The 23,313-nt window shown below is 42.7% G+C and overlaps 1 protein-coding gene across 1 annotated transcript in view; it reads left to right on the top strand.

The window, feature by feature from the left end:
- The window catches only part of UBE2E3 (ubiquitin conjugating enzyme E2 E3), a 95,531-nt gene extending 72,424 nt beyond the window's left edge, over window positions 1-23,107 (top strand). Inside the window, exons 4-6 of the mRNA XM_075608919.1 lie at window positions 655-787; window positions 18,715-18,862; window positions 22,496-23,107. Coding sequence (XP_075465034.1) covers window positions 655-787; window positions 18,715-18,862; window positions 22,496-22,593 — 379 coding nt within the window. The 3' untranslated portion in view covers window positions 22,594-23,107. The remainder of the gene's footprint in view (window positions 1-654; window positions 788-18,714; window positions 18,863-22,495) is intronic.
- The last annotated feature ends 206 nt before the right edge of the window (window positions 23,108-23,313 follow it).

Raw genomic sequence — 23,313 nt, 5'->3', positions numbered from 1 at the left:
TCCATTATTTATACACCTCTACCCCAACAACTTCTTTACCCCTCAGTAAAAAGCACCCTACAAATCCTCTATATATACACACACTCTCTCTCTCTCTCTCTCTCTCTCTCTCTCTCTCTCTCTCTCTCTCTCCTCCTCCTCTCTCCTCTCTCTTCTCTCTCTCTCCTCCTTGTTGCTGGGGATATCTCTCCTAATCCTGGGCCCAGCCATATACACACACCTGCTCTCACCAACACTTCCCTTCCACCACCTTCCCTACTATTGGTATTAACCTATCTAATTTAATACTGACTAATCTTAAAACTCTGCTCACACATCAAGCATCCCAATGGCCTGTACTCATGGCTATTGTCCCACACCCACAGTCACTCCTACCAACCATTGTGGCCAAGCACTGCCATCTACAGCACTTATTCCTTCACCTGCTGTCTCTGTAAGTCTCCCATCATACCACTTAGATTTAAACTCTTCGGGCAGGGATTTCCTTTCCTATTGTCTGATTTTGCTGCGCTTATTGTATTATTATAATTCCGTGTACTGTATTCTTTGTGAAGCACTGAGTACACTTTTTTGGTGCTATTGTAAATAAAGAAAAACCATGATCTCTGTGTAAAAGATAGTCTCTTCATTTAGTTTTTTCTTTCTTTCAACTAGTGCTGGACCTAAGGGCGACAACATTTATGAATGGCGATCTACTATTCTTGGACCCCCAGGATCTGTATACGAGGGGGGCGTATTTTTTTTGGATATCACATTTTCATCTGATTATCCTTTTAAGCCACCAAAGGTAAGACTATATTTTTTTCCTTACTACACAACTTTGAAATTGTTTTAATAAGGTATTTAGTATCTAAGTAAGGTGTGTGTGTGTGTGTGTGTGTGTGTGTGTGTGTGTGTGTGTGTGTGTGTGTGTGTGTGTGTGTGTGTGTGTGTGTGTGTGTGTGTGTGTGTGTGTGTGTATGACAAGCACTATAATCTCATAAATATCAATTTTAATAGCTCAACGTTTCGGCTTTATCTGGAGACTTGCTTTTGAGAGAGGCTCCAGGTGGACCTGAAACGTTGTGCTATTGAAATTTACATTTTTGAGATTGGAGTACCTGTTTTTTGTTTTTTGTATTATCCCTCGGATGACAAGCACCCAGATTAAGCTACGGACTATACATACGTATATGTGTGTATATATATATATATATATATATATATATATCACAGAGCAATAAATATATAATTGAACCATTTTTAAATATTTATCAATACATAAAATCTATATCACTATATTTAGATGACTTGAAATACACCATGTTAGCCACCTCCAAACCCAGACTCACAGTATTATTATATACAGCTGAACCCCATTATAACGTGGTGCTCGGGGTCCACATAAAGAGAAGGCGTTATAACCGGGATCGCGAAATGGCCGCCGCGATCAGGAAGAGGGGTTCCGTGAGGACTTACCCGGCATCTGCAGCTCTCTCCTCTCCTATAGCAGCTAAGAATTGCACTAGCATATGAAAGATCACGGGTTCAATTCCCGCATGGTGTAGGGTTGAGGGGGGTGTATATATGTGTCTCTGCATGTATACGTTAGCAATAAAGCATTGAATGTTAAAAAAAAATTTAAAACCTTGGAGATGTTTTTAAATCGGGAGCCATGCTCAGACCGCGTTATAAGCGATCCGCGTTGTAGCGGATTGCGCTATAACGGGGTTGAGTTGTATTTATCTGTGCTAATGGGAAAGTGACCTAAAATATAGAACAGTAAACAAAGAATCCCCAATACCTGTCCAACAAGACAAATCGCCTAGTTAATTTACATACATTTTTTTTCTTCTCATAAGTATTGGTCACCCAGCTCAATCCTCCAAAACATGCCAAGACCGCAATCTAGAGGAAGTTTGTGTGAGTCCTATACCTAACTTTGTATAAGAAATTCTAATGCGCGCACACGGGAAAAAAAACACACAATTCAAAATATAACTAATTTTATGATGGGAAAATACATGGGTCAATGTTTTGGTTGCCAGTTCCTGAAGATTGTTTCTCCGGTAACCTTTTCATCACTCCATGTTTTTTTGCCATCATATGAATTGGTTATAGTTTGAATTGCATGGGTGGGCTTTCTATATTTTGTGGTTCAAATATTTACTTACCTGACACTTGGACGGTGTGACTTCTTTATTTCTCGAAGTCTGAGCTTACATGTGTAGATTGTAAGCTCTTCTGAGCAGGGACCTCCTTCCTATTGTCTATTTGTCTTAACTTATGTGTACTCTTTTTGTTCAAATTGTTTTCCCTCCCACATTGTACTACCCCACAGAATATGTGTGTGCTGTACAAATTAAAGAGAAAATATATATATTTTGTCAGATAAAACTCTTAAAATGTTAGCTACTTTATCCTCTTGAAATTGCTTTGCTTAATTTGGATTGATCCTTCAGAAAAAATTACATTTATTTAAATTGAAATGTCTATGTACTATAAAATAAATGGTATAACTTAACCTTTCAAGTTCCCCAGAGCTATTCAACGTAGGACAAGAACCACACGCTTGTGACTTTACAATGGCAGCTAATCTCATAGTCACAGAAGCTTCCGAAATGGAATATAGTGATTACATGACCCGCATCACTTTGTTTGAGGGGCCTGCTTTTTTACAAATTGTTATTTAATATCTACTCTATGGTAATGGTCAAGGGTTAATTGCTTTTTGTTGTTGTTTTTATTTATTTATTACCCTTTATTGTTGAAGGGTTATTGTAAGAGCATGTTTCTAGATCTCACAAAGTGGCTGTGACTAATTTAAACATTGCATTTGATCTGTATTTCATGATCTTTCTGTAGCTGTTTTACGAAGAATACCATTCCAATGACTCAATCCCATACCTCAGGCAATAATCTGCTACTGAATGCACATTTTAAAGCACACAAGTATTAATGTGTTCGGTCAGAATGCTGCAGTTCTATAAAATGATGTATATGTTTTAAGTGCTTGTTTGCACAAAATGTTACAATGATTTATTATAATTTTAGCCTTGCTTTTCATCATGCCCAATTTACATTCTAATCTCATTATGAATCCCTAGAGCAGAGATCTTAGACCTTTATGTGTGGGCTGCCTTTAATACATGCAACAATCCAGTATATGTTACACTGTACCATACTCAAGCTATAATACCAATAATGACAAGCTAGAACTGGAATGTAGTGTGTACATTTTGCATGGTATGTATGGTACCTTCCTACTTAACGAAATTGCAACGGATGATGGTGTGGGTTCCTATTGGCCCACGTGATGCAGGCGATTTTAAACATTTTCGTTTCCCTTGGAAGGGATGCAACCAACGGCACCTTCCACGGTAAAAAAATTTAGTAACAAAGGGGTCCCGGAGACGTAATTCCTACCGTGTACTGAACATACAATGACATCACACAAAAGGGAGTAGCTACAGGAAATCAAACCCCTCCCAAGTCTAACTTTAAACAGATATGTTCGAAATACTTAGGTGTCAGGTTTAGGTTAAAAAAAATAAAAACAACAATTACCCAGATGAAACCACAGTTCACTGAAATTAGTTCAGTGGAGGCATTGCCCATTTAAAACGCATGCTATACACCCAAGTTAAGTAACTGAATCTAAATGTGTGATTGAAAATATCAAAAAGCCTAAACATTTTTCACTCCAAATGAAGCGATCTATGATATATTTTTTTAAATTAAATATCATTACTGATTTATTTTAATTTGTGTATTAATCAACCTGTTAAAACTCTATTACATAAAAACCAGAGACAGCACATAAAACACAGACAAAGCTCAGTTTTAGCACATCCAGTGAAAATCATACACGGTACAGTGCCTAAACATATATGTATAAATATCTATTATATATATATAAATATATATTTAAAACCAGAGACTTAGAACTTTGCAACTAATATTGACAGATTTACTATAAATCATTCTTCCTGTTATTACACAGGTTATTAAGAATTTATATTAGCGTTAGGGACCCCTGAATTGTGGTCTGCCGTGACGTTGGCTCAGGGGCTTACAACAATTTTGGCCAAAAATGTCAAACTAAAAGACCATTTTACTTAATAGATATTTATACATATATGTTTAGGCACTGTACCGTGTATGATTTTCACTGGATGTGCTAAAACTGAGCTTTGTCTGTGTTTTATGTGCTGTCTCTGGTTTTAAATATATATTGCCATGCTCAGTAGCACTCCTCTGTGACATTCATATGCTTATATATATGTTGTGGTTATTTTGGGGGTTCAATAGGAGCTTGTTAGGTGTCCAGTATAACTCTATTACATAACAGAATCATAATATGGATGATATTTTCACATAAGTAGAATAGTTAATCGTTTATAGGTATATTAGTAATAATAATATATATTTTAAATAACATTTATTAATGCTCACATTGTATTTACTCTCATGAGTGGTAATTTAAACATGAGAGAAATTACATCCTGCTCTGATTCTACTACCTTACACAATTTAGTATCATCAGCAAAGATGGAGACTTTGCTCTCGATGCCAACCTCAAGGTCATTAATAAACAAGTTAAAAAGCAGGGGTGCCAGTACCGATCCCTGAGGTACTCCACTCACGACTTTAGCTCAACCTGAAAAAGTTCCATTTATGACAACCCTCTGTTGTCTATCCTTCAACCAGTTTTCAATCCAGGTGCATTATTTCTGAGTCCAATTTGCTGTATTTTGTACACCAACCTCTTGTGCGGAACCGTATCAAAAGCTTTTGCAAAATCTAAGTAGACCACATCAACTGCATTACCCTGGTCTAAATTCCTACTTACCTCCTCAAAGAAACAAATAAGGTTAGTGTAACAGGGGAAATTATCCCTGTTCAGAATATGTCGCTAATCCAGCAGTGTGTTGGTTAATTGGATCCAGCAGTTAACCAACTTGACCTGGCTGATTAGAGGTTTGTTAGAAAAGCCTGCCTTTGAGACAGGAAGGGAGATTTGTCCTGAGCTCACAGCTGAGCTGAACCAGGAAACAGACAGAGCAGAGGTTCCTGAGTCTCACAGGTGAGACTGACCGAGGGAACACAGATGTCTGGAGCTGACAAATAAGACTTCTAAACCTGGATTCTGATATATCCGGAGAAAAGGCAGCAACCCAGCAAACAGATAAGACTTTATTTTCCAATGACTGTTGTCTATATATATATCTATATGACTTGGGCTGATGAATAACTTGGGTAGCCACCCAGTTAAAAAGGGCTGTAATATAAGGATACATATATGCCAAAGTGGAGCAGGTTTTGTTTGGCTCACTATTTCTCATGTTTGCTGTGTTTAAAGCGACAGGCACAATAAAGCCTTATTTTAATTTCACCTTAAAACAGTGTCTATTGCATACCTCTGCACATGTCCTCTTACATATGGTGTCAGAAGTGGGATGAGAGGTGGCCCTTGAAGTTAAAAGGGGCCCCGGAGACTGCCTGGGAATTTTTTTGTGCTTTTTACCTGCATGCAGTCTTGCAAACAGCCTGAGCAACAAAAACAAAGATTCACCTGCAACAGAGGCACAATTAAAGGCCTACAGTACACTGCACTGAATAAAGCCACAAAACCACAGATGGACTCTTTTCCCCGATCCCAAGAGGAGAGAGACTGTGCTGAAGCAGGTAAACTTTACTTGCCTATCACAATGATGTGTAATATGGTTGTTGATAAAGGGGCTTTGCCTTCCAGCCGTTCCAGGGTTCAAGAAGCGAGTTAGCGCTCCAGAGGAGCTAGGCTTTCTTTATTGTTTTCTTTTTTTTTTAATTACGCTGAAGCAGTGAATACAGACGGTGACCCACGAGCGGTACTGATTCTGGAAGTAAAGACTGCCACACCGCATAGGACTACCAGCTGTGAATGGAGTATATGTAGAAAAGTGTGAAAGTTGATGCAAGACTGTGCTGAAGCAGGGGAACTTTTACAGACGGTGACCGACGCAAGGTACTGATTCTTGAATTTAAAATGGCCGCCCAGCTGAAGTCAAATACAGACTCTGCAAAAATGGGGAAGAAAATGTGTTCCTGGTGTTAAGAACCCCACCACACAGAGCAGTGTCCCTTCAGGCCTTATTCAGACGATGAGTGAATGCATGCACAGCACTGCTAATATTGTAAAACTTACCAAAGGGAAGAAAAAGTCTACAGAGATGCCTGTGAGAGCTGCGACCTCTACAAGCAAAATATGCCCACCTGTAGGTCTACCACAATTTGGGGTTCTAGCAAAAACGGTGGCAACAGCTGCAATAGGGCCTCCTGAGGTCAGGAAGAAAAATACACCTGGTGGCTCCAAAATGGAGGGCAAGATGCGGCATTCCTGTAATGAACCCTACCCCACGGAAGAGTGGCCCTTCCGGACCGATAAGGAGGAAGACATCTCTTATGGGGAACCCGAACCGAATCACACCCACAGAACACCCCAAGAATGGTGGTGGTGCCTGAACTCGGTACGAACCGAAAAGACCGCTCTCTATGATGACGAATGTGATCGGCAGGAGGAAGAGCGGGAACAGCAGATCGCTGAATATTTACACCACCTAATGCAACTGCAAGGAAAACATGGCGGATACAGTGAAGCTGCTGAAATTTAAAATAAAGACGCAGACCCCAGTATCCCTGATGGGACGGAGTCGTCAAAAACAAAAAGGCGGAAAAAGACAAAGAAAAAAGGGTCTTCATTTACCGTAGAAGGAACAGACACATCTGCAGATCCCGCAGAGGAAAAGGGGGTCTGAGATGCCCTGCAGCCTAGAGAAAATGGAGAATTCGTCCCGCGGATGACCGAATATCCAGAGGGCCCAAGGCAGAAGTCCTGTACCCCAAAGAAGTGTCTATCCGGTGCTAATAGTGAGAAACCCTCAACCAACCATACCAGGGAAGCGGAGCCGGAATCAGTGAGTGACGATCCCTTGACCAGCCCTGAAGATGCCCTGAATATTGCCAGGCGTGACTGTGATCTGCTCCGGGAACAATTGAAACTGGAGAGGGAAGATAATGCTGAGCTACAGAAGACTGTTCTCGCAATATACTCTGAATCCGGGACCGACTTGGAGGATCTAAGGACAGATCTAGATACAGCAAACGCTACTATTTCCGCTATGGATGGAAAACAGAGCAAATCTGAGGAGGCACTGAAAGAGATTACAGTCTTTCAGCAAGAGGTTCGCAAGTGCCATAGAGAGGTGGAAGTCTCTCAGAATGAGGTTCACACTCTCCGCATAGAATTGAATGCCTCACACCAGGAGGTCAACAGTGTCAGGACAGAGGTGGACATATCCCAGAAAGAGGTTCATACTCTCCGCACAGCACTGGATGCATCACACCACAAAATCGTCAGTTGCCGCACAAATCTGGAAGTCTCCAAAAAGGAACTTCACAGTCTCGCTGAGGAGTTGGACAATTCTAAAAAAAACTATTGTCAATCTTAATATAGATCTCAAAGTCTCTCAGAAGGAGCTTCAGACCCTCAACCTAGAGATGGAAGTCTCACGCCAGGAGACAGTCGGTCTCCAAGTAGAGGTGCAAAAATGGAAGACGGACTACAAGGAGGCCCTGAATATTACAGAGACTGGAAAAAGAGAAAATTTAAGACTAGAAAAAGAAAATTCTGAGTTGACAGACCGCGTCAATAGAAAGAATGAAAAGCTCCACGAGCTGGAAAAAATGAAGAAACTACTGGGAGGTGAAAAAGTTGAAGCAGAGCACCGACTGCAGAACCAACTACAAGGTCTGCATACACACCTCCAGAATGCCGAGGAGAAGCAGCGGACTCTGCAGGAAGAAAATCTGCAGGCTGCGAAAGAGGTACAAGCGCTGCAGGAACGTCTGAATACCCAGTGTGCCCCCACAGAGCCGTATGAGGAGCTAAAGGCCATACTGCATGTCACCAGAGCATGATTGGATGCGGAGCTTTGATACCAGGTGACTCTTTGAGAGGGAGCGGGAGAAGGCCCAGAAACTGGAGCAAGAGTTGGAGAAACAGAGAGTCTGTTCCATCCCCTTGAGTCAGTACACCAAGGAGAAAACAGATGCAGCGGCAACCTTGACGACAAAAATTACAGTGCTCCAGAATATGAAGGAGACACTGATACAAACTCAGAGAAAGCAAAGTGCGCAGATAAATTCCCTGAGAAGAGACTTGCAAGACGCACTCAAAAAACAGGGATCTCTCGCGGATGGGATTACAGTACTACAAGGACAAGTATTGACCCTGACCAAGCGTCAGTATCCCACAGCCACAAAAACCCAAAGGAAAAAGGGTACAGTGAGAGCTGGGAACACCGCTCACCTAAAAAACAAGGTTGCAAAGTCTAAACCACCTAAGCAAGCACTAGCTAAACCTTCAGTGGCCCAACAGGCAACACAAAAAGGTAGACGTGCCGAATCAAAACCAGAAAAATCCTTAGCTGGTGAAGCTGAGAAGATAGGACGTTCTCTGTAAAGGGAGGTGGAAGAGCAACTCAATCCCAAAGACGCTGAACTGGCAACTCCGTTGAGTGGAGGAAGTGCAGCAAGACAGCTTCAAGAGCGGAAAACTCAAAGGGCTAGTCCTAACTGCTCTACAGCTGTCGCCATACAGTTTATCTACAAAAAGAGGAGCGCCCGATGCAAGGCAAATCTCATGACCACGCACTCAGAAAGAAGACAATACTTGGGAAAAGTCCTCCCCGAGCGTCTGAGGAGTGCTGAGCTCCAGCACCTTCGGGAGGAGACACAAATATACTTTAGAAAGGGCTCCAATCCCAGAGGGACTGAGGGTTCTCTTCCTCCATCCATTCTCATTTAAGTCACAGAAAGATCTCGAATGAGAGTGGAAGGATGGGCTTTGGCCGTGGCAAGCCCGAGCTTCCCACAAACAAGGGAGGTATGTAACAGGGGAACTTATCCCCGTTCAGAATATGCCGCTAATCCAGCAGTGTGTTGGTTAATTTTCCAGCAGTTAACCAACTTCACCTGGCTGATTAGAGGTTTGTTAGATAAGCCTGCCATTGAGACAGGAAGGGAGATTCTTCCTGAGCTCACACCTGAGCTGAACCAGGAAACGGACAGAGCAGAGGTTCCCGTGTCTCACAGGTGAGACTGACCGAGGGAACACAGATGTCTGGAGCTGACAAATAAGACTTCTAAACCTGGAGGCTGATATAGCCGGAGAAAAGGCAGCAACCCAGCAAACAGATAAGACTTTATTTTCCAATGACTGTTGTGTATATATATATATATATATTGACAAATCACCAAAAAATCTACTCGCCACACAAACAAATCTACTCGCCACCTAGTACCAAACGTGTGCTGCTTGGGCCAATATTTACTCGCCCGGGGGTTAAATCCACTCGCCCGGGGCGAGCAAATGTATAGGTTTGTCGAACACTGTATATATATATAATCAAAAAATAAATAGATGATACCGTTCTGTGGCTAACGAAATGCTTTTATTTGTGCGAGCTTTTGAGATACACTGATCTCTTCTTCCGGCGATGTTACAATGAATGAAGCAAAAGGTATACTTGAAAACAGTGTCTCTTGGAATGTTATCTGGCTAGAGGTGTCAAAAGGTTAATGAAAGCAAGTGAAGAAAGAGTGTGTATGTGTATCAGTGTGAATAAAAATGAATGGGGAGCCCACAGTATATACAGTGCTTTACACAAGGTGTGTGTGGAGTGGGAGTGGATATAAATGGTGTGGGTGGGTGTGGAAATGTGAGAGTTTGTAGCACAACTAAAAGTGTGTGTGGATACTTAGTGGTCCCTATTGGTGTATAGGGATGGAAAAACAAGGAGTATTAGTATGTGTGAGAGACAGCTGTGTGTGCATATATATAGCACAGTGTGTACAGACATGGTCTTTAGCGCTCATGGGACGAGAGTTCACTAGTGTCAGTAATGACTCATTAAATTTCGATCTCTGTTTAGGCCACTGCTAAGTGTCCTGAACAGTTGCATAAATTTGTATTCATGCAACCGTCTCTCTTTCGGGGTTTTAAGATTACCTTTGAGTATGGCAACCCTCAGATCGTTCATCTTATGGCCAGAGTCAGAGAAATGTTCGCCAACAGGGCTGTCTCTTGTACAGCGTGTGATGCTGTGGCGATGCAGGTTCATTCTCTTGTTTAGCCCCTGCCCTGTCTCACCTATGTAGTAGCAGCCCCCTGGATATAACCGTGGATATAACCACAGAATTGTAGACCAGCAAATTCACAAAGCCACCAGAATACCAAGAAGTGATCTCCTTGAATACAAACAGAAGGAGACAAGCGACAGGGTACCTTTGGTGGTCACATATAACCCACACCTAGGAGCCCTACGCAAGATCGCCAGGAAACTACAACCCATCCTCCAGGAAGATACAAGACTGCAACAGGTCTTCCCTGAAGCACCCTTATTATCATACAGACAACCCCATAATCTCAAGAATATTATGGTGAGGAGTAAAGTATTCAGCAGTACAACTGAATGCGGGACAAAACCATGCCAGGACCCAAGATGCAAAACCTGCGCAATGCTCTACACAGCGGACACAATACAAATACCACACGGGAATACAAAATCAGAGGAAGGTTCACCTGTTCTTCCAGCAATGTCGTGTACCACATCATGTGCATGAAATGCCCAGAGGGCTGCTACTACATAGGTGAGACAGGGCAGGGGCTAAACAAGAGAATGAACCTGCATCGCCACAGCATCACACGCGGTACAAGAGACAGTCCTGTTGGCGAACATTTCTCTGACTCTGGCCATAAGATGAACGATCTGAGGGTTGCCATACTCAAATGTAATCTTAAAACCCCGAAAGAGAGACGGTTGCATGAATACAAATTTATGCAACTGTTCAGGACACTTAGCAGTGGCCTAAACAGAGATTGAAATTTTATGAGTCATTACTGACACTAGTGAACTCTCGTCCCATGAGCGCTAAAGACCATGTCTGTACACACTGTGCTATATATATGCACACACAGCTGTCTCTCACACATACTAATACTCCTTGTTTTTCCATCCCTATACACCAATAGGGACCACTAAGTATCCACACACACTTTTAGTTGTGCTACAAACTCTCACATTTCCACACCCACCCACACCATTTATATCCACTCCCACTCCACACACCTTGTGTAAAGCACTGTATATACTGTGGGCTCCCCATTCATTTTTATTCACACTGATACACATACACACTCTTTCTTCACTTGCTTTCATTAACCTTTTGATACCTCTAGCCATAAATCTCATCCACACCGGGGGAAGGAACAGCACAGATAACATTCCAATAGACACTGTTTATAGTATAGCTTTTGCTTGCTTCATTCATTGTAACATCGCCGGAAGAAGAGATCAGTGTATCTCGAAAGCTCGCACAAATAAAAGCATTTCGTTAGCCACAGAACGGTATCATCTATTTATTTTTTGATTATTTATATATATATATATATATATATATATATATATATATATATATATATATATATGCAAATATAGCTGTATGCTCATCTGCATGTCTTAGGCAGGTCTGCAACCCCGCCTTTCCCCATTATCACCCAGCATACAGCACTTCCACTGCAGCAAGGGATTCTGGGAAATGACATGCAAATGAGCACACAGTGTCACTTTTTGCCTCAATAACCATTTTTAACATGGTTCCCTATAGGCTTAAGCTTGCTGCATGGTCACAGCTTTGAGCACAGCCAGGGTTAAGGTGCATACCCAGAAAACCACCCACAGACAGCTGTTTCGACCTTGATGGGTCTCATCAGTGTGGGGTTGATTTTACTGGGAATGCAAGAGAGGCTATGGGATAGGCTAAACCATAATACTGAGTTAAGTTATGGTGAGTAAAAAAAGTGACAAAAACCCTCCACAGGAAAGCAAATATGCAAATATAGCTGTATGCTCATCTGCATGTCTTTATATATATATATATATATATATATATATATATATATATATATATATATAATCCAAAAATAAATAGATGATACCGTTCTGTGGCTAACGAAATGCTTTTATTTGTGCGAGCTTTCGAGATACACTGATCTCTTCTTCCGGCGATGTTACAATGAATGAAGCAAGGATAACTTAAAAACAGTGTCTCTTGGAATGTTATCTGTGCTTCTCCTTCCCCCGGTGTGGATGTGTTTTATGGCTAGAGGTGTCAAAGGGTAACTGAAAGCAAGTGAAGAAAGAGTGGGTATGTGTATCAGTGTGAATAAAAATGAATGGAGAGCCCACAGTATAAACAGTGCTCTACACAAGGTGTGTGTGGAGTGAGAGGGATATAAATGGTGTGGGTGGGTGTGTGTGGAAATGTGAGAGTTTGTAGCACAACTAAAAGTGTGTGTGGATACTATGTGGTTCCTATTGGTGTATATGGATGGAAAAATAAGGAGTATTAGTATGTGTGAGAGACAACTGTGTGTGCATACATATAGCACAGTATGTACAGACATGGCCTTTAGCGCTCATGGGAAGAGAATTCGCTAGTGTCAGTAATGACTCATAAAATTTCGATCTCTGTTTAGGCCACTGCTAAGTGTCCCGAACAGTTGCATAAATTTGTATTCATGCAACCGTCTCTCTTTCGGGGTTTTAAGATTACCTTTGAGTATGGCAACCCTCAGATCGTTCATCTTATGGCCAGAGTCAGAGAAATGTTCGCCAACAGGACTGTCTCTTGTTCCGCGTGTGATGCTGTGGCGATGCAGGTTCATTCTCTTGTTTAGCCCCTGTCCTGTCTCACCTATGTAGTAGCAGCCGCCTGGGCATTTCATGCACATGATGAGGTACACGACATTGCTGGAGGAACAGGTGAACCCTCCTCTGATTTTGTATTCCCGATTCTTGTGTGGTATTTGTATTGTGTCCGCTGTGTAGAGCATTGCGCAGGTTTTGCATCTTGGGTCCTGGCATGGTTTTGTCCCGCATTCAGTTGTACTGCTGAATACTTTACTCCTCACCATAATATTCTTGAGATTATGGGGTTGTCTGTATGATAATAAGGGTGCTTCAGGGAAGACCTGTTGCAGTCTTGTATCTTCCTGGAGGATGGGTTGTAGTTTCCTGGCGATCTTGCGTAGGTCTCCTAGGTGTGGGTTATATGTGACCACGAAAGGAACCCTGTCGCTTGTCTCCTTCTGTTTGTATTCAAGGAGATCACTTCTTGGTATTCTGGTGGCTTTGTGAATTTGCTGGTCTACAATTCTGTGGTTATATCCACGGTTTATAAAGTCTGATCTCAAGGCTTTAATCCGCTGGTCTCTGTCTGCTGTGTCGGAGCATATCCGGTTGTATCGTATGGCTTGACTGTAGATGGTTGCATGTTTGGTGTGTGTCGGGTGGAAGCTGTTGTCCCTCAAATAGCTGGCTCTATCTGTAGGTTTGCGGTATACAGAAGTCTGTAGTTGGTTGTTCTTTATAGTAATGGTGGTGTCTAGAAAATGTACTTCATCTGGGGAATGGGTGATTTTGAGGTTGATGGTCGGGTGGAAAGTATTGAAGTTGTCATAGAACTGTAGGAGGTCCTGTTCGCCAGAGGTCCAAATCAGGAGGATGTCATCGATGTAGCGAAGGTATGTAAGGGGTTTCAAGTGACAGGTGGACAGAAAGTCACTTTCCAGTTTTGCGCAGAACAGATTGGCATACTGTGGCGCCATCCGAGTACCCATAGCGGTCCCGGTTGTCTGGAGGTATGTGTCATTTCCAAATGTGAAGTAGTTATGGGTCAGAATAAATTCAATGCATTTAGTCACTGTCTCTGTGAGTGGCTCCTGCGATCCCAGAAAGTATCTGCAGGCTGAAATCCCATCCTCGTGGGGGATGTTTGTATAAAGTGACTCTACATCCATAGTTGCTAGTAGTGTTCCTGTAGGGAGGGGGCCAATGGCATTATGGCCAATGGTATATATATATATATATATATATATACACACACACACACACACACATACACATCCAGCTAATTCTTAAACATGTTATCTATGTTTAATCTTTGTTTAATGTTGTTAGTCTTCAGATAGTGTGTGTGTACTAGAATTCTTTATGGATTGCTCTAAATATTGGTTCCACATTACTTTTATTATATTTTTAAGGTTTGTCCTTTGTATTTTGTTATCAATAACGTTTTTGTTGTTTTTAGGTATTGGGAAGATGTGTGGGCATATTTTGACGTCACCACGTTTTTGTATAGGGTGCGAATCATGAATCCATTTCCGGGTTCGCTTAGTATACATGCTTTGGGGAAGAGCGCGGGACCTCTGTAACCGCCGTGCCCCCCCCCACCCCAAAAAATGCTTACGTCCCCCAGTTTGCTCACCTCTGTACTAGGGGATGTTCAATGCATACCGGTTCTTTTAGGGCAGGGATACTAAACTCCAGTCCTCAAGACCCCCTCTAACAGGTAACATTTTTAAAATATCCGAGCTTCAGCATAGATGACTCAATAAGTGGCTCAGGCTTTGACTGAGCCACTGATTGAGTCACCTCTGCTGAAGCTGGGGTAGCCTTAAAGCCTGACCTGTTGGCCTCGTAGTGAATTTAGACAAGAATTTAGCAATACTGTAGTTCAGGCCTGCCCAACTCGTAAAGTGAGAAGGGCCGAACTGCTCCAAGGAAAAAAATTTGGGCCGCACGGGTTAAATCTTCATCATCATCATCTCTCCTCCAGCACCTCTCATCAATATCATCCTCATATCTCCCCCAGAACCCCTCACTATCAACCTTTACGATACTCCCCATCTATCTCTCATACCCCCATCTCTCCCTCTCCCCCTCACCCGCACAATACCCCTCCCTACATCAAACACACCATACCCCCCTCCACATCAAACACACAATACCCCCCTCCACATCAAACACACAATACCCCCTCCACATCCCCCCAGCCCATTCCATGTCAGCATCCCCCCCCACAAGTCAGCATCCCCCCATGTCTCTCTTCCCTCAATATGACACTCTCCCCCTCCTCTCTATATGACTCTCTCCCCCTCCCCTCAATATGACACACTCTCCCCCTCCCCTCAATGACACACATTCCCCCTCCCCTAAATATGACTCTCCCCCTCCCCTCAATATGACACTCACTCTCCCTCCCCTCAATATGACACTCTCTCTCCCTCCCCTCAATATGACACTCTCTCTCCCTCCCCTCAATGACACTCTCTCTCTCCCTCCCCTCAATATGACACTCTCCCCCTCCCCTAAATGACACGCTCTCCCCCTCCCCTCAATATGACACTCTCCCCCCCTGCAACTCACATCACACCCTCCCCCTGCAACTCACATCACTCTCCCCCCCTGCAACTCACATCACTCTCTCCCCCCTGCAACTCAAATCACTCTCCCCCCCCCTGCAACTCACATCACTCCCCCCCCTCTGCAACTCACATCACTCTCTCCCCCCCTGCAACTCACATCACACTCTCCCCCCCCTGCAACTCACATCACTTTCTCCCCCCCCTGCAACTCACGTCACTCTCTCCCCCCCCCTGCAACTCACGTCACTCTCCCCCCCTGCAACTCACGTCACTCCCCCCCCCCTGCAACTCACGTCACTCTCCCGCCCTGCAACTCACATTACTCTCCCCCCCTGCAACTCACATCACTCTCCCCCCCGCAACTCACATCACTCTCCCCCCCCTGCAACTCACATCACACTCTCCCCCCCCTGCAACTCACATCACTCTCTCCCCCCCCTGCAACTAACGTCACTCTCCCCCCCTGCAACTCACGTCACTCTCCCCCCCTGCAACTCACGTCACTCTCCCCCCCCTGCAACTCACGTCACTCTCCCCCCCCCCTGCAACTCACGTCACTCTCTCCCCCCTGCAACTCACATCACTCTCCCCCCTCTGCAACTCACATCACTCTCCCCCCCCTGCAACTCACATCACTCTCCCCCCTGCAACTCACATCACTCCCCCCCCCTGCAACTCACATCACTCTCCCACCCTGCAACTCACATCACTCTCTCCCCCCCCCTGCAACTCACATCACTCTCTCCCCCCCTGCAACTCACATCACTCTCCCCCCCCCTGCAACTCACATAACTCTCCCCCCCTGCAACTCACATCACTCTCCCCCCCCTCTGCAACTCACATCACTCTCATCCACCCCCTGCAACTCACATCACACTCTCCCCCCCTGCAACTCACATCACTCTCTCCCCCCCCCTGCAACTAACGTCACTCCCCCCCTCCCTGCAACTCACGTCACTCTCCCCCCCTGCAACTCACGTCACTCTCCCCCCCCTGCAACTCACGTCACTCTCCCCCCCCCTGCAACTCACGTCACTCTCTCCCCCCTGCAACTCACGTCACTCTCCCCCTCTGCAACTCACATCACTCTCCCCCCCTGCAACTCACATCACTCTCCCCCCCCCTGCAACTCACATCACTCTCCCCCCCTGCAACTCACATCACTCTTCCCCCCCTGCAACTCACATCACTCTCCCCCCTTCCCCCCCTGCAACTCACATCACTCTCCCCCCTCTGCAACTCACATCACTCTCCCCCCCCTGCACCTCACATCACTCCCCCCCTGCACCTCACATGTCAGCAGCCCCCCTCACATGTCAGCAGCCCCCTCCCCTCACATGTCAGCAGCCCCCCCTCACATGTCAGCAGCCCACCCTCACATATCAGCAGCCCACCCCCCTCACATGTCAGCAGCCCACCCCCCTCACATGTCAGCAGCCCACCCCCCCTCACATGTCAGCTGCCCCCCCCCCCTCACATGTCAGCAGCCCACCCCCCGACCAGCCTGTTTTTCACACCCACCCCTGCACCAGCCCATTTTTCACACCCACTCCCCCACCAGCCCGTTTTTCACACCCACCCCCCCACCAGCCCGTTTTTCACACCCACCCCCCTCCAGCCCGTTTTTTTACAGCCACCCACCAGCCCGTTTTTCACACACACCCACCCACCAGCCCGTTTTTTAGACACACCCCCAGCCCGTTTTTCAAACCCACCCACCCCCCAGCCCGTTTTTCTCACCCACCCCCAGCCCGTTTTTCACACACACACACACACACACACACACACACACACACACACACACACACACACACACACACACACACACACACACACACACACACACACACACACTAGATCAGCACATCCTCTCCCCGGTACTAAGCCCCGCCCCCGGCATGTCTGACCTCCAACCCGCCCCCCGGCATCCTGCTATTGAAAAAAAAATGAATCGCCGCCATTTTTTAAAAGTTTTTTTATTTTATTTATTTAATTAACTTGCGCCCGGCCGGAGTCATCGCGGGCCGCACAGAGAGGCCAGGCGGGCCGCATGTTGTGCAGGCCTGCTGTAGTTCCAAATTTTTTCTTAAAGAATGTCAGGTAGTGAGTTAACCCCTTCTCTGCCAGTGTACTGCAGGAATGGGGTTATTACGATGTCTAAAAATGTATCATTTATAAACATTTTTTTTTTAAATAAGTGGTTCACTCATTTATTTATTTTATCAAATAAATGTAAGTCCTGTGTGCCTTTCATCATTATCACCCAGCACACAGTGCTTCCACTGCAGCAAGGGATTCTGGGAAATGACATGCAAATGAGCACACAGTGCCACCTTTTGCTTCAAAACCATATAACATGGTCCCCTGTAAGCTTTGAGCACAGCCTGGGTTAAGATGCATAGCCAGTAAACCCACCCACAGACAGCCGTTTCAACCTTAATGGGTCTCATCAGTGTGGGGTTGTTATATATTTCATCTCCTGCAAGGGGAGGCAAAAAAGAAATATTTGCGCAAAGATTTTACTTGAAAATATTGAAAGTTCATTAACGAAACGAACTATGAGAATCTGGATCAGCATAAAAGAGAAACTAAAGACAATTAATAAAATGTGACTAAAAAATGGGAGCCATTTAGCTGCAAGATGGCCTTTAAAATGAATACAAAGCACAACTCAGGAGCATATTTTGTATTTGAAATAAAGTAGTTTTCAAATTCAATCTACAAAAAAGAAAAGTAAAATAAAGTAAAACAGATTGCGCTTCAAAGTTACAGTTAATGTGTCATATGGAGAAAGTATTATACTGTGATTTGCACCGAGGTACAATGTTTTTCCAAGGTATTAGAAATGGCAAACAGATGGAATTGACTTTCTAAAATGTTTTTTTTTCCTGTACTTCAATACTGCAGGAAGATTTTTTTCAATTAATATAGAAGATGAAAAGAAAAGTTTTCCCATGATAAACAGGTGATTTGGGTTTTAACAAAATAACTATTGAAACAAAATTTGAAAAGCTATGTACAGTCTTACGTTTAGCACTGTGGTAGGTACATGTTCTGCAAAGCCATACATGCTCTCATTTTAAAGGTGCAGTTCCCCCTACAGTTTTTATTTTTTTGCAAATGTTTTTATTTTTTTGCAAACATACATGGGAACCAGGGCTCCCCCGGAGCTGAAATGTGCTATTCTCAGCTTTAGGAACCTCTAGTTTCTGATATATATAAAACTGAAGTTTGCGCCTGTACCGTCCCCTTCAGTGGAAGCAAAATGGAAGTGTTACGTGGCCAGTAAGAAGCCGTGACTTGATCAAAGGGCAGCTTCCTGATGGACCCCTGTGACGCATGGCGTATGATTTCTTAATGGTAACAAAAGTTCAAGAGACAAAGGAAGTTGTTTCATGAGCTCTATTGTGTTTGTTTGATTTCAGGTCACTTTCCGTACCAGAATCTATCACTGTAACATCAACAGCCAGGGAGTCATCTGCTTGGATATTCTGAAAGATAACTGGAGTCCAGCATTGACTATATCAAAGGTTTTGCTATCTATTTGTTCCCTCTTGACAGACTGCAACCCTGGTAAGTAAATCTAAATGTAGCTGAGAACATATCTGGTGGGGTGTTTTGATACTGGTGGGTGTGTGCGTGTGTGCGTGTGTGTCACTGGGAACATTTGTATGTCTTACTTTCATTTATATGTCTTACTTTGCAATGTGTATAGGAAGCATTTTAACAGGCTGTAATCTCCATGATACTGTACATAGATCAATATGTAGGTGTTAATTATAAACACTCCAACTAGATATACATGTAATAAGGCAAGTAGATATGTGTTAAACATTCAGGATTCATACATTTTTGTTTTTTTAGACACTTGTTACATTGTGTAGAAATGTAACTGTCCTGTGATCATTTGAAAGTTAGGCTTTGTCCCTGCTGGTGCTGAGCGCGCTCATACTTGGAGAGCTCGCCAAGCATGAGCGCCGGGTGGCCTTTAAATTTTTGCAAGCACTCGCTGGGGATGGGGGGGGGGGGGGGGCGGGGTCATAAAAGAGACATACAAGGACAAAAAGCCCACACCTAAGAGTTACGCGCCAAAGTGCCTTGACAAAGTGCTTTGTCGCGAAACGCGTAGGTGTGGGCTAATTTTTTTATTTATGGGAACGCATTCTTTGTCATCATTTTTTCTATGGAAGTAGTGCTCTGTTTTTTCCTTGGCTTTTCCTATTTTTCTGATGTACCTTAAATGTAGTGTTCCTAGTTAAAAATGTGGAAGTCTTTATACTGTTTTGAAAGTGACTTTGGCTTTTGTGTATTCGTTTGCTTTGTGACTTCCTACTTAGATTTGCTTTGTTCCAGTTTGTGGCACTTACCAAAAAATTATAATTAAATTACTAGTTGGCTAAAATAGAATATTGAGCCCTTACTTTTTCTGTCCTTCATGAAACCCCATTGTCCATTGATGTTCGCTGAAAAGCAAGGCCTAAGGGTGCAAATGTATCTTTCACTGAAGAATTATTGAGCGGGCAGAAAGCAACTTAATTCACAAATGTACAGTGCTGAAAGTAGTAAATCTCCAAAAGACCTATTTTGGATATGAATGAAACCAAAATGGAAGATGGTCCTCAGTGTGTTTTATAAACAGCATTGAAACCAGTGTTTTTCGATTGAAAAGTAAAATGAATGTTGAATATGAAGTCTGTGCAGATATTAGGAAATTGATATTCTCAGCTAAATAGTCTGGTTCTTGTGAAGGACCTTAACGGCACTTGTGTTAAAAAGGATTTTGAAATGTATGAAGCGATGAGATCTAAACCGTTTAAAACCATGTGGCATACTTTTTTCTTGCATCTTATTACATTACCAAATGAAATATTGCATTTTTATTTGTTAAACTGGAATATCTAATCGTAATATCAAATGAGTGAGATAATACAATCTGTGTATAAGAAAACATAAATGGCTAATTTGTTTTGCTGTATCAAGCAAGGCGTTTCAGTCATGATCTGCTCTAAAACAACAGATTTGCTTCATTGCGTTTACTTGCAATTTTGAATTGCATATCTTTGTCTGGGTTGTAAATTGATATTTTTGCATTTGTAATTTCAGGGCAGAACAGATGGTGAAGGTTTAAATTAAAGTAACGTGTCTATTAAAATATACTCTGCCAAGTGTTTATTCATTGTTATAAGGTTTCTCAACAGTACAATACATTTGGAAGAAATGTATGTGAAGTGTCACTTTAATATACTTATGTGTAATCTATGTGCTTGTTGTATTAATACTGCAAAGAATCCGTAGTTTTAGATGGCCAAACCTAATAATGTGCACATTTAATAAATAAGCAAATTGGCTGACCACCAAATTCAGCATCGTTGGCAAAAGAAAATGTAAGATCTAGAACTCTAGAGTTGGAGTGGGCAACTGCAGTCCTCAAGGGCCACCAACAGGACAGGTTTTTAGCATATCCCTGCTTCAGCACACGTGGCTCAATTGAAGATTGTGCCACCTGTGCTGACGCAGGGACATCCTGAAAACCCTGACCTATTGGTGGCCCTTGAGGACTAGCGTTGGCCACCCCTGCTCTAGAGTCTACATATTTTTGTTTAGATATTGTGAGTTAAGTTGTGGGTTTTACCATTTTCGATTGCTATTGTTCGACTCTTTATTGTATTTTACTATGAAATGTCCTATATTCATAGTTTCACGTTGACTGCAACAAACGTAGTCATTTATTGGTTTTGTGTCTTTGAAGCTAAATGTATAAGTGAATCTGTCCCACATAATAACTATGCAAAAGGACCTTGCATATGACCCTAAAAAGGGATGTGAACTGCCTTAGCTTTTAGATTGAGAGGTTGAAAAATTATGCTTCAAGCTCTGTTATGATTGAGCAGTGTAAGATTATCAAGACCTGTAGTGTAATTACAGAAGGGGTTTATAATAAACTAAATTAACATATGCTTTAATTCAGATAACTGACGTTATTTCTATCCGATCAGGGGATTGCAAACTGCAGCATCAAATAGTCTCATCTTAAATTTGTATTAAACATCCTTTATTCTTCCAATGGGGGATGAAATTGACTAATAATAATAACTAATGTGGGTCACACAGTCAAATGTTGGAAAATTAGTAATTGTTTGTCATTGATTCCAAAAGCTCATCCATAGTGCATTAGATCAGAGGGGCTGAACTCCAGAACCCCCCCCCCGCCCCCCCCCGCCACAAGTTAGGTTTTCAGGATATTCCAACTTCAGCACAGTTACAAACAGTCCCTGCTTCCGCACAGTTGGCTCAATCAGGCTCAGTCTTTGACTGAGCCCCTGATTGAGCCACCTGTGCTGAAGCGGGGATATCTTGAAAACCTGACCTGTTGGGGGGGCTTGAGGACTGGAATTGAGCACCCCTGCATTAGAGCATAAACGGTTCATGAGTAATCCCTTTACAATTACATTACAAATGGTCCATATAAAGCAATAATGCAATGAGCCATAAAGATACTAGTTGGTGCACACAGGAAAGCAACTTTAATAGAGCCTAAAACAAGTTAAAGACGCAATTCACCCTAACTAACCTCAATTTTCTATTTCTTTTAATACAGGATTGGAACTGGGGGGAAAGGGGAGTCGGAGCTGAACCTCTCTATTTTCAGCTCCAGGCACCCCCCTGTGTTCCAGAGATACTTACTGGTGAAGTTACCAGTGTTGCATCCTGGTATTTCCATGGCCATCCAGTAGGAAGCAACAACCAATAACGTTGCCATTTTATTTCCATTGGGGGAAACCAGTAACTTCACCGGTAATATTTAGAAAACCAGGGGGTCCAAGAGCTTTAAATGGTGACATTTTGATCAAGAGGACCCACCCAGTGAAAAAATGGAGGTTGTGGGGAAAAAAAGAGGAACTGCTACTTTAAATAGTACTTGCACTTCAGCCCATGACTGAAAATATAAAACATTATGATAAAGTAGTTTATAATTAACCGTGACCTACTAACTAAATATGCAAATATCTTTTTATCTAAAATACATTTTCTCATCTTTCCAATCTATTCGATCATATGCAATCGTACAGTTAGGGTTAATATTTTTACCACAACTCATGTTTGTTTTGTTTATTAGATGGGAGATGCTGTTTGTTTTTTTATTTGTGTGGGTTGGGCATTTACACTAGTTTACATGTTCTATCTATTTGTTCTCCTCTCTTCTAGCTGATCCACTGGTCGGAAGCATAGCCACTCAGTATTTGACCAACAGAGCAGAGCATGACAGGATAGCCAGACAGTGGACCAAGAGATATGCTACATAAATTGTAGTGTGTGAAGAAGCACAAGGCATCTGTACAATGTGCAACCAATCTTTATAGCCTTTACAATACGGACTTCTGTGTATATGTTATACTGATTTTACTCTCTGCTTTTATCCTATGAAGACTGGTATACTGCCCCAAAAGGTAAATGCTATCAAGAGTAGAACTTTGTAGCTGTAGAATAGTAATGTTAAAATGCCTACTTGCAAGTCTTGCTTCTTTGGGATATCAAAACGTATTTTGTGATGTACTAAGGATACCGTTCAAAACCAAATATTATAGTGCATTTTAGCCTAATTCATTATCTGTATGAAGTTATTAAAGTTAGCTGTAGATTACTAGAAATTATGTCATTTGTATTAAACCCAGAAATATTTCCAATTATGTTGTACACGCTGTTGTGAAAAATGTTTTACCTTTGTCAGTTTGTACTGAAAGGATTTCCTTCATCCCTTTGTAGCTCAGAGAGCACCCAATGTATTATCCCAAACACAATAATAAACATGTTCCCTAAGGTGTAGTTTCTCTTTTTTTTTCAGATTTGGAGATCATTAAACAATTAAAAAAAAAAATGCGTTCATTGTAATGTAATATTACAATTGCAGTTTTGGATTATTCCTTGCAAAGTATAGGTCATCAATTACCTAGTTATGTCATTTTCTGCTATACGTATGCTATTACGGTTTTGGCTTGTGATATACAGTTCAGATATGCACATTA

This window comes from Ascaphus truei, chromosome 7 (genome assembly GCF_040206685.1).
Source record: "Ascaphus truei isolate aAscTru1 chromosome 7, aAscTru1.hap1, whole genome shotgun sequence".
In the NCBI taxonomy this organism is placed as follows: domain Eukaryota; kingdom Metazoa; phylum Chordata; class Amphibia; order Anura; family Ascaphidae; genus Ascaphus; species Ascaphus truei.
The sequence above is the reverse complement of the archived record's forward strand: the minus strand, read 5'-3'. Positions and strand labels throughout refer to the sequence as shown.